This window comes from Charadrius vociferus, unplaced genomic scaffold, assembly GCF_000708025.1.
Source record: "Charadrius vociferus isolate BGI_N301 unplaced genomic scaffold, ASM70802v2 scaffold561, whole genome shotgun sequence".
Classification (NCBI taxonomy): domain Eukaryota; kingdom Metazoa; phylum Chordata; class Aves; order Charadriiformes; family Charadriidae; genus Charadrius; species Charadrius vociferus.
In genome coordinates this window covers 723,776-735,592 of record NW_009646848.1, presented here as the reverse complement: position 1 = coordinate 735,592, position 11,817 = coordinate 723,776, and the positions used below count along the sequence as shown (strand labels likewise).

Here is an 11,817-nt window from a genome sequence, read left to right as displayed (position 1 = left end):
AGTTCAAAAAAAGGTAAGCCCCCATCAAGGGGAAAAAAAAAAAAAAAAAAGAAAAAAAAAAAAAGAGAAGCAATCTTCTCATGAGCTACCACTGTGCACTAAATCTTTGCTAAAGCTTTATTTCTAGCCAGCCCTGGCGTCTGTGCTTTGGCTGCTCTACCCTCACACACACAGCCAGTCAGGGGGTAGACTTTCCATACCCAAGGAAAAATGTCTCTCTCTACTTTTGCTTTTTTCCCTTCAATTACACTTGGAAAAAGACTTGCTCACACAGTAAAATTGCTTTAAATAATGCTCTAAAAATCACACCAATACAATGCTTTTGAACTTCGTTGTTGTGACCAAAGCATTACAACATACATGTTTACCTATGAGCTATGCACGATCAGTGTGAATATCAGCAATAAGAGTAAAGGTATTTTAGAAGAATAGTAGAGGTGGCATGATGCTGCTCCATTACTCCCAAAAAGTTTTGTCTGCGGCATGAAATAAGGAAGCTGGAAAGCATTTCTTCTAACACTTCTACACCAACAGGTTTTCTGAGGTGGATGAGCCCCTGCAGATTTCAATGCAGTGGTGGTATCTGTCCAAAGTGGGCTTTGCTGACATTTGCCTTGGCCAGTTCTGTTGTCTTGCATTACCCAACACAGTTAGGAATATACCTTTACAGTGAAGCTGCTTCTAACATGGTACTCCGCTAACTTTAGTCTAGCTGAGTCAGTTATATGTCGCATGCCAATCATTTTCCCCTGGCTGTAGCACTTAATAGGCATCTTTAATGCCTCCTTCAAGCAAGGAGAACCCCACATTTATGGACCAAGAGGTGAGGTCCCACTGCTAGGAAGGCTGTAGCTCTGAAATAGCTATTTGTTTCAGCTGCAAAGGTTCTGGTGGACATTCATGGTGGAGAGAACACCCATATTTGCCTTTCCTTCAATAACTGATGACCTCTTGTCTGCGAGTCATTAACTACCAGAGTCCTATGAGGCTTGATGTTATTTTACACACAGCTCAAGAGCCCATACTTTGGTGCTGTAGCTGTCACCTTTCTACCACACACTCTCTTCTGTTACTCTTCCTCACTCTCTAACCCACTTCTGTCAAAGTTCATACTCTTCTCTCAGGCTCTGTTCCACCTTCTCACGTTTATGAATGCCTCACCTTTCTTCCAGATCTCAGGGGTTTTTTTAGTTTGCATCTCATTCCTCCTTCCCTTGGATATCAGCAACCCACTATTCTCTTTTTACTGATTGCTGCAGTACATCCTCATAATCTTCACTGTTTTCCTTCTGTACTCAGCCTCCTACAGGCTCTTCCGTACATCATAAACTTCTCCAGCCACACTGCCGCATACATATCCCTCTACAGCCTCACCACTGCTCCCAGTTATCATCTTCTGCTGGCTCTGCATCCTTATGCCTTCCTCAGTGGAAAATTATTCTGGTGACACTGTCCTAAATCTTGTGGACTCTTTAGGTCATACACTTGCATCAAAGACTAGACTCAAAGCAGAGCTATGGGGTCAAGATGTGTCACTGAGAGCTTTGATCCATATCAGAAAGAGCACTTTGAAAGAAATAAGTGAAGTGAAGGGGAGCAAAGATAGTCCAGACCACACCACAAAGTATTTAATGTATGAATACAAATTAAAAACAAGAAAATATGCAGTCTGGGTGACAATAGCAATTGGTGACAGGAATATAAGGAAAACAAGCAGCTGAGTATTTGATGGCAAATTTGTTCATGATTGAGAAGAAAACAGGGTGAAACAGAGACCAGAGCAGAAATGAAAGACAGATGCTTGATCAGGTTGATCATTGCTTGAATAGCTGATTACTTGTTCAGTACACGATCTGCAATGGTCCCACACTGCATGCCACAGTGACTGATGCACCAGTGTGACTGCCTTACACAAATCCATGTGACCATTTGCTAAACAAAAAATGGTTGTGCAACGCAAGCAGAAAACAGACTTAGCAGGTCAGTCATATGTCTATCAGACGTGCTGAAGCTGTGTCTCATGGAGAAGGAAGAGGCAGTTCTTGTAAACATTGTATGTTTTAGTGGGGTATAGCATAGAAACAAGGTTTACCACAGCAAGTGGATTAAGAAGTTACACAGCCTGCCTCCACTAGGTACGGTACACTTTTAAGTAGCACCAATTAAATTGTCTTAGCCATATATATTTTAGGAAATAAAACCATTCTCTCTTTCCCCAATTTCCCCGAGTGCTGTCTCCTCCCAGCAGCATATTATGAAGACAACTGTGTCTTGTCTGGTATCTCATACTGTAAAGAAAGGGCCAGGCTAAGGCATAAGCATGACAGACCAGAGTCATGTATCCCAGGTTTTCCAGTAAGCATCTTACCTGTCTTCAAATAGGCCTTCTCAAAGTGAAGAAAACCTTGGAACTGTGTCCTTGGTCTGGTGTGCAGAAAGCCTGAAAAAAAGCATAAAGAGGTAAATTTTCTGTGCAACTTGATGTGTTTGATCTACCTGCTGGAAGGACCTTTCTCATTATGTGTACAGCAGGAGAAAAGGTTGTAGCAAGTCACTGCCTGCTGTTGGTCCGTTGTGGCTCCATCACACTGTCAGAGTGTCCACATTTTCCTCCCTCTCAAATTAAATCAATAATGGTGCAGTCCCTCACCGAACTACAAAGTGTCCCTTCTTTGAGGGCTACTTTTTGAGGGCTACTTAGCAGCTTTGCTTGGAGGTAAGACCGCAGCACTGCTTGGATTCTCACCCAGGCACCTTCCCAAAGGAGACACATCTCCACAGTCTCCCCAGCTACTGAGATGTCTGGAATTTTAAAGAGCACAAAAACAGAGATTTGTGCACAGGGCAAACAGCAGTGAAATTTACCTCCAATAAAATGTTTTTCCATATTTCTTCTCACAGAAATTAACTGCTTTTCTTCTCTGGTACACAAATATGCTCATCAGAAATAACACATGCAAAAAGCAACAAATTTTGGCGGTGACACTCTTTGTCATGCTCCAGCCTGTAAAACGGTACTGAAGCCTTTGATGTGGTTGATGTCACTTGTCAAACATGGGGATCTTCTTTTGTCAGTGAAACAGTGGTTTCCTCTCCTAGAAGGGTTCTCCAGTGATGTAGTTACTCATACACATCCTAGGGCCTTCTGGTTCCACAGACATAAGACTTTCCCTGCAATTTGGGATTTTTCGGTTTAAAACGGAAATATTAGTAATGGAACTTAAGGTGGTATGCATGGAGGCTGAGAGAAATGATCTTTTCCACTATAATAAAACAGCAAATGCAGCATGCTGGGCTAGCCAGAAAGGTTGCAGGGCAGAAGCTGGGGACATTCCAGGATGTAGTCCCAGGCTGCGATAAAACAGTAAAGAACAGAACACTGATACTTAGTTCTATAGTTTTTATTTTAAAAACAGGAAACAACCACATTAATAAGCATATAAAACCCATCCGAAATATTCACAATGCTGTTACAGAAAAAGAAAACAACAAAGAGATACCATGTGAGAAAGACCTACACATTTCGGTCCAAGCCAACACACATCTGATGCAAAATACAGAATGCTCTTATGCACAGCTGTAGGGGGAATTTCCTAACATGGATATGCCCATATAGAACTATCATGTCTAGAAGTGCTGGAGGGTCAAAGGGAACAAAAATCTGTATAACTGAGCCAAAATATAAAAGTTGGGAAAGTAATATATAATACTTCTGAGAATATATTATCTGGCATGGAAGCCCAACAGAGAGCTAGGGAAAACTGGTTGTAATAGGATTGCATTGTGCAAAGCTGGAGTATTTCAAATGAAGTCACAGGAAGTATTTCACAGCAGCAACTTTTACTGATCTTTGCAACTGTTTCTCAGTAGGGAAGGTGGAAGTGTCATCACTAGTTACTGAAAATGCCAGACACACGCCCTTAGAATATACATCAATAGGAACTCCTCTGACCTGCTCTGAATAAATGTAATGTCAAGAACACTTGGGCTACCAATTTTGCTCATTCCTGTCTTTCTGAGCCTTTCTTCCTTTCACCCACCTTGGAATCTGTGGGCTTGCCTCTTTTCTAGGACATCCAGTGATGAACTCCCACATGAGTTTGCAGGTAGACCCAACTTCAACCAAGTCCAAAAACAGAAGTCTTTTAGAGCAGGAGCTTAAACTTGACCTACCTCTGTGCTACCTTTAGCTAGCTTGTGCAGGTCTGGACAGACACAGGCCTGGAGTCTCAACAGAGTGCTGCAGTCAGTGAAGCAAAGCTCCCATCCCTTGAATGCACATGTAGTATATGTGCTACTCTTTGCCTTCCTGAATTGTGCCAGCTCGGCAGCATGGGTAGATGTATACATACTCTCAATTGCCTCATAGTATGACAAGCAGGGAGACCTATATTTACTGAGGTACAATTACTGTCTGCCATATCCCTTTTAACAGAGGCAGTATTACAGGGCTGTACACATCTACACAGCATGCTGCACACTGGTTGGCAAAACATCGTGCAGGTCTTCTAGAAAGGACACATGGGGCAAAAACAGATGTTTCACACCACTAAGCTAGCATGTTCCAGTAGCTCTGGTCTCTAGTCCTGCATCTCTACCTTTATCAACTTACCTGCCATAACTGACCATGCCTGTGTCCAGAAGGGTATTTATAAGAACAATTGCTAAGAAAATACAGCTTTGGAAAATAATCATTATCCTCGCACACCTTTAAGTAACAATCTGCAAATTTCAAGCTTTCTGACCTACTAGAAGACAGCAGAAGGCAGGCAGGAAAAGTTACCTTCTGGCTTGCAATCACCATCCTCAATCATCTCATACAATGCTTAATCATGACTGAAAATATAAACTAACACCACCCATTTGCTGCAATACCACACTTTCCAATCGCTCAGAAACAGTATTTAAAATTGGCACCTAAAAAATCCCAAATAAGAGATTTTGGTGGACAAACAAACATACCTTTTGTCACTAGTACAGTTCTTTGCATTTCTTTCCAGAGGGCACAAATAACTTAAGTGATGTGCATAATTGGCTCTGTTGTACATACCATCCAAAATGCCCAATCTCTTGTTTCATACCACATTTCTCCTTTACAGTCTTATTGCACCTCAAGTCTACAGCATCTTTTGTTAGAATAGCTATTTCTCTTAAACGTCTTCAATTTCTTTATCTGTACATTTTTGTACACCATTAAAAAAATAAATATTTACAAAGTGACATACAAATAAATAAACTTAAGTAAAAGTATGCTTTCAGTCTGTCTATAAAAAAAATAAAAGAGCAGGAAAAATATGCATGTAACTTGGTCCCCTTTTTCCTGAGGCTGAAAAAAAGTGCACACTGGAAAGGAAAAAGCAAGGAGATGGCTTTTTGGTAGGCTTGTTACATTCCAGTGTAACACTGCACACGCACAGAGTAGACTCATAGGGCCGGGGACTTGTTTAGTGGGTCACTTCAACGCACTACAAAAATAGTCATTAGATTCAAATGCGTAATGGTCACTGCGTGGATAAGTATGCTAACCCCAAATAGCAATTAAGGTGAGGAAAGCAAAAATATTGCCAGCTCTTCTCTGTTCTCCTGATGTTTGCGACAGGGAAGATGAAAATATTTTTGCAAGTGCCAGGTGCCTTCCAGTACGTGAAAATGGGATCACCCATATCAGATTTGCTTAATGCTGGTAAGCCTGGCAGAACGGGGGAATATGTGGGTGCAAAGAAGAAAATAGCAGCAATTGAGGGGGGAAAAAAACATGTCCCAGTTCTCATGGTTTTCTTTGCTCATTCCTTTAATGACTCTTTAAGCATGTCAGAGTCGAAGGAGGAGTGTGTCATGAATCTTATGCAACTTCTTTGTCAGGTTGTATGCTGTTCAGCTCCACCATCGGGTTCTTCTCCACAGGTGATGTAGGGCTAGCTTCTGCTCGTCCTTCAAAGCCCCTGGAGATGTCTTCAAAAGTCCTGCCCTTGGTCTCTGGCACTTTGAAGAATGTGAAGACAAAGAAGATGACCAGGAAAACAAGGAAGATGAGGAAGACATAAGAGCCACACAGTTTCTGCAGGGAGGACAAAAGCAGGAGGTTTTAATTTGAAAAGTTCATAGACCTAAATGCAAGTTCATTTGCTGTTGACAGGTCAAAATTCTAACACCTTTGTCCAACAATGCCCTTACTGACTTTTTCAACACAGTATTGTTTAAAATGAAATCAGGTTCCTGTGGGCTTCCAAAATGCTTTTATGTTCCTGCGGATGACCGAAATTGAGGCTTTTAAAGGGAAAGTGATGTGCTAATTAAAATGGCTCTTCCAACTATTTGTAAGCTACACGCAGTTAAGACAACAGAATATGAGGTGAGCCACAACACTTAACCTTCAATAACAATCAGAACACAGAATCAGGGACCTCTCAAGGCTGACCAGTCTTCTGGTCAAGACAGGGACAGCTTCAAGTAAAGATCAACAGTCATACAGTCATGTTTTGACACCTCAAAGGATGGAAATTCTACAACCACTCTGGACACCTATTCCAACGCTGCAGCACTAAGTGCTTTGCAAACTAGGTCCTTACCTCTGCATAGGGGAAGAGCATTCCCACCAAGAAATTAGACGTCCAGTTGGAACAACCAGCCACTGCCATGGCTGCAGGCCGTGGGCCCTGGCTGAAGAGTTCTGCCACGATAAACCAGGGGATAGGGCCAGGGCCAATCTCAAAAAGAGCCACAAAGCCAAAAGTGGCAACAATGCTGATGTATCTGATCCACTCCACAACATCCTGCCAGGGAACAAAACATGATCAGATGCAATTTGAGGCAAACATGGCACAGCACAGTGCTATCTCCAGTGTCACAACTTTTTCAGCTGCACTGAACACTGTGGCACGCTTTCTGCGGTTAGGAAGTTGTGCTTTCCACCGCACACTCAGCTCTAGCCCCAGCTGTACCTGCCTATAGGGCAGAATTGCAGCGCAAGGCAGCTGTATAGGCTTATAGGTTCCCTGCTGGGGTCAGTCTGGACAAGAACACCAATTACTCACCTTCAGAGCTAAAGCGACGGTCATAAGAACAGCACACACAGCCATGCCACCCAAACCAACTAAATGGAGGGTCCTGCGCCCTGCACGCTCCACCAGAAACAGCTGGAAACACAGCAGAAGAAAAATCTGTGACTTTGGTAGCAAGAGCTGAAGAAGCTCCCTTGCTCAGTGTGCCCTGCACCTCTTTCTTTTATCTGCCTGTAGCCCTCAGTGCCAGTGGTGATCTCAGTGCAGGTCTCCAGGCTCCCCGATCCTTAGCATAATTTTTTCCTCTCTGGCTCTCCCTACTGCCTTCTCTCATCATTTTATCCCCCCATGCACTCCTTTTCATCCTCCCTTTCTTCTAAAAGGATAATACCTTTCTCCCTTCTCCTCCCACAATGCTTTTAATGCATTCATTTCTTTGCTCTTATAGGACATCGCCCAGCCCAATGCTCTGCCACAGCCTGGCTAATTGTCTTCAGTCACACCTCCCAAAAAAACCCCAGGCAGACAAGTTACCTCTCACCATAAGGCCCTGTTCCACTTACCGACACAACAGTGAAGACTGTGTTAACCACGCCAGCTCCAATGGTGGCATACACAGGCTGTGTGATACCAGCTCTTTCAAAAATTCCTGTAGAATAATAGAATACCTGGGAAAAAAAGTTGGACACTGTCACAATTCTAGTGTTTGACAGCATATCCCTCATTTTCTGCCTAAAAAGCCAACTGCTCGCTGTTGGTTTGCAGGGCCAACAGAGAATTTCTAACAAGCACTCAACAGTATAAGACAGCATACTTCCAGTCAAGGTTCATTCACTTGATGCAAGACTGCAAGGTCTTGCTGGGGCACGTGAGGGAAAAGCGAAAGCCAATATAATCTCCACCTTCCACCTTAGCAATCTCTGCAGTATCACAAAACAGTAACCTCCAGTCAAAGCACAAAGAGGTTTTTGGAAGCACAGTTCTCTCAACTTTAGTGGCAAATGCAAGTGCAGCCACAGATAAGGGAGGCCCAGCAGACAGGACAGATAACTCACCGCATTGATGCCTGAGAGCTGTTGGGAGAGCTGCAGCATGATGGCAATGATAATAGCTTGACGGTAGTTTGGAGAACGGAAGAGCTCTGGCACAGTTGCTTTCTTTTCCTGGGACATCTTAGCACTCTCTTCTTTCATCTCCTGGATGTCTTGAGACACATCTTGTGTACCACGGAGCTTTTGGAGAACTGGAGAGAATAAACAAGTGACAGGAATAATACACCCATGGCCAGTAGGTTCCCCCCACCCCTGCCCTGCTATTCCAGGGAGGGCACACTGGGAAGACTGGACCACCTGCCAGTCAGTGTTTGGGCCTGCTGCATGGGAAACATCAAGCCTCTACATGCAGCCTTGCTCATCTTCTCAATACAGAGGTCAGAGTGTTGTGATCATTATGGAAACCAGGCCTAAGCCCTGCTCATGTTGCTTCATATCCAAACTTACATTTGATCCCTAATTCTGCTCAAACGCTTGCCAGAGCTGACTCCAGCCCTCTGCAGCAGGAGACACCCCCCAAGCTCCTTGTTAAACATCAGCCCATTTCCTGCCTTTCAGGAGCAGCTGACAGCTGCAGGAGCTGGCCCTTTTATATCCCACCAGGCCAGGTGTCACTCCTCACTTCTTAATCCCACCCAGAGTCTCTGCTAGGATGCCAGGTTTCTCACAGTTCCCAGCACTGGTACAACCTAAAGGATGGGAGGATAGGCCTGGTGCCCTCTGGGAGTCACACCCTGATCCACCACAGGCTCCACAGTCAGTCCTGGCCTCCCACTCAAGTTGAGTGCAGGCTGGGAGCCAGAACACAGCCCTGCCCCTTCATAGACAAGTTCTTACCTGCTTGCGCTTTCTCTTCCTCCATCTTGTTGATCAATAGGAAACGGGGGCTCTCAGGGCAGAAAAGAAGAGCCACACATTGCAAGACTGCTGGAAGGATAGTGAACCCCAAAAGCAGTGGCCAAAGTGCTTCAGTCCCCATGATTCCCTCCAGACCAAAGATCTACATCAAGAATTGGAGAGAGGGTGATTTAAATACTCCATTATACCAGTATACAAGTGCTGCCCACCTTGCCCTCCCCCAGCCCTCCTTTCCCCTGAGGGCTGGATCAGGTTGTGTCAAGCCTACCTGGGCCACCAAGATGCCCACAACAATGCCCAGCTGGTTGAGGGTGCCAAAGGCTCCACGAAGGCTGGTTGGTGAGACCTCACTGATGTACATGGGCACAAAGCCAGTGCAGAGACCACAGAAGAGACCAATAATGAAGCGACCAATAATCAGCATCTCCACTGCCTTTGCCGTTTTAGAGAAGGCCATAAGAGTGCCACCAGCAAAGGCCAAGATGTTCACCAGTAGCATGGAGTTCCTCCTGACAGGGTAAAGATGTCAAGACTGAGCTTAAACTGGCAATACAGTGGGAAAATCATTGGGAGAGGGTTAAATCTACCCATGAACCCCCATCTCAGAGGTGGGAGAACAGAGTAATTCCTGTTCAGCTCCTGCCTTGGCCTGCAACACTGCAGCCTGCACATTCTTGCTTCCTCCCCAGCCGCCTCCTCCTCCCTTCCTCTCACCTCTGCCCTCTTCCTCCCAACAATCCATTGTAGAAGGAAAAAATTCCCCTAAAGGCTTGGATACCTCTTCCCAACTCACCTGCCAAATCTGTTGACAAACAGGCTGACTGAGAAGGAGCCGATCATACCTCCTACTGAGAAGATGGCCACAGAAAGGGACCACAGAGAGGTGAGAAGCTCTGGGGAGACAGCCTCCCCACTCCGTTCTGAGAGGGTTCTGTTGAAGAACCTCTGAATGATCTGCAAGAAAAAACAGGTGGGGACAGAGTTACAACCCAGTGGGAGGCATTTTGCACTGGGGAGTAGGCTGATTACTTCTGAGGTCTTCCTTCTGTTTTCATGGAGGCAAGAAGCAAGGATAAACCCTAAAAATTCAGTAGACAGCAACAAGTCATACAAGGGGAAGATGAGGGTGCAGAAAGAGGAACTTTCATTGAGAAGTTCAGTAGACAGCTAGCAGTATGATGAGGGAGAGATTGCTTCACTGAACAGGGAGGAGGGACAGTGTTTATTAAGGAAAACGGGCTTATCTTCTGAATTTTTATGGATGATGCGAGTCACTGGTGGTGCTTGGGAGGGGACGAGAGACAGATGGGAGTAAGAGGGAGCAAGACATGACAAGAGAATGGAAGGGAACACTTCTGACAACACCAGAACTCTGGCAGCAGGAGCAGGCTTTCTGGGATGGAAAGTTTAAGAGACACAGTTTCACTGAGGTAAGCCTGAAAAACTACAGCATTATGCAAAACAATCTTTTGCTGTCCCATGGGGATGTGACAGGGCTGTGTTGCTAACTTCAAAAGCATCCTCTTTGATAATGAGGGAAATTCTGCAAGGGCTGAGTGGGACACAGCCTCAGAGTTTTTGTCCCCAGCAGATGGCAGCAGGATACTAGCTGAAGAGGAGCCCCCCACACACCTCCTCCCCCAAATGTGTGATGCGACATCTATTCCCGGAGACAGGGTGGATGTGGTATTGGTGACTCAGTTCCTGAGAGAGAGGAACCATCTTATAGTTACAGAAAAACCACATTTCTCGTTTTCATCTTTTCTTTCTTAGGCTACAGTCATGAGATGCTTTGGTCAGAGTGCCCCAGTCACAACCCTTTTAACAAGCACTGAATCTACACTTAACACAAGGAATCAATAAACAAAATAAACAAGCCTGAGATTGTCCCCGAGATAAACTAAAGTAACCATAATCCCTACCAACCCTTAACTGTTTTCTGCACACTGTTCTCTACATTCCATCTGCAATGGCTGGTTTACTCTAATTCAAAACTGAAGAGGCTCATGTTCCTCCACAAACCAAATATAGGCCTACCAGGAAATGGCAGATGGACCCCTCCTGCCCCTTCTGCACTCCTAATTAAGAGAATTAACCTCTCTGCTTGCTCTCTCTCCTCCCCAGAACTTCGCACTTCCTGTTGTAGTCAAAAGGGGGTTTTGGATGCCTTCTTGATTTTATAAACCAGAACCAAACTAGCAACTGCTTGGGAAGACAGCCACTCTCCTTTCTACATCTTGGTTTTCCCATCAGCCCCTCACTCATACCATCTCCTGAACTCCTCCCTCTCACCTTCTCGGGAGCATTGATGACACCAGTGTTGTACCCAAACTGGAGAGATCCAATGGCAGCAATGGCAACAGCATAGATAAGGGGTGCTGTGATTTTCTGTGGAGAGATAGAGAAAACAATTGTCTAGTTAATTTGGTTATTCATGCTTTCTACACAACTTAAGATTCTCTTCAGCATAAACAGCAACTGCAGCTCATAGGTGCCACGTGCAAGTGCAACAAGGGCAGGGCACAGGCTTTTCTTCCAGCAAGGGTGGGTACCAGTAACAGAGATCCTGAAACAGGAGATGGCAGCTGTACAGCAGGAAAAAGTTCTGTGACTAGAATTAGGAGGGCCTGTCAAGACCTCCCCTTTATTATCTCCTGACCTTCATCAACTATTATCAGCTCATTAGTAATGAATACAGTGGCTGCATTAGTGGCTGTTATTTTGGGTTGATCTGCTTTACAGAAAAGCTTTTGCTGATCTCTGGCATGTCATGAAATAAGGGTCTAACTCTTCTCCGTGCCAACTGACAAGTTCCCATAAATTGAGTCTCAGATCTGCCCATGAGCTATACTGGCAGTCACTCCTAACAGTTAAAATGTGCACTCTTCAGCAACAGGCCTGCTTTT

The 11,817-nt window shown here is 44.7% G+C and overlaps 1 protein-coding gene across 1 annotated transcript; it reads right to left on the bottom strand.

Moving 5' to 3' along the window:
• Window positions 1-5,842: 5,842 nt before the first annotated feature.
• On the bottom strand, window positions 5,843-11,576 carry SLC2A3 (solute carrier family 2 (facilitated glucose transporter), member 3). Its single transcript, XM_009894139.1, has 10 exons — window positions 11,571-11,576; window positions 11,204-11,299; window positions 9,705-9,865; window positions 9,180-9,420; window positions 8,891-9,053; window positions 8,057-8,244; window positions 7,565-7,669; window positions 7,035-7,136; window positions 6,570-6,773; window positions 5,843-6,058 (listed from the first exon to the last, which is right to left on the bottom strand). Exons 1-10 carry the CDS (start codon window positions 11,574-11,576, stop codon window positions 5,843-5,845), a joined length of 1,482 nt encoding a protein of 493 aa, XP_009892441.1.
• Window positions 11,577-11,817: the final 241 nt, after the last annotated feature.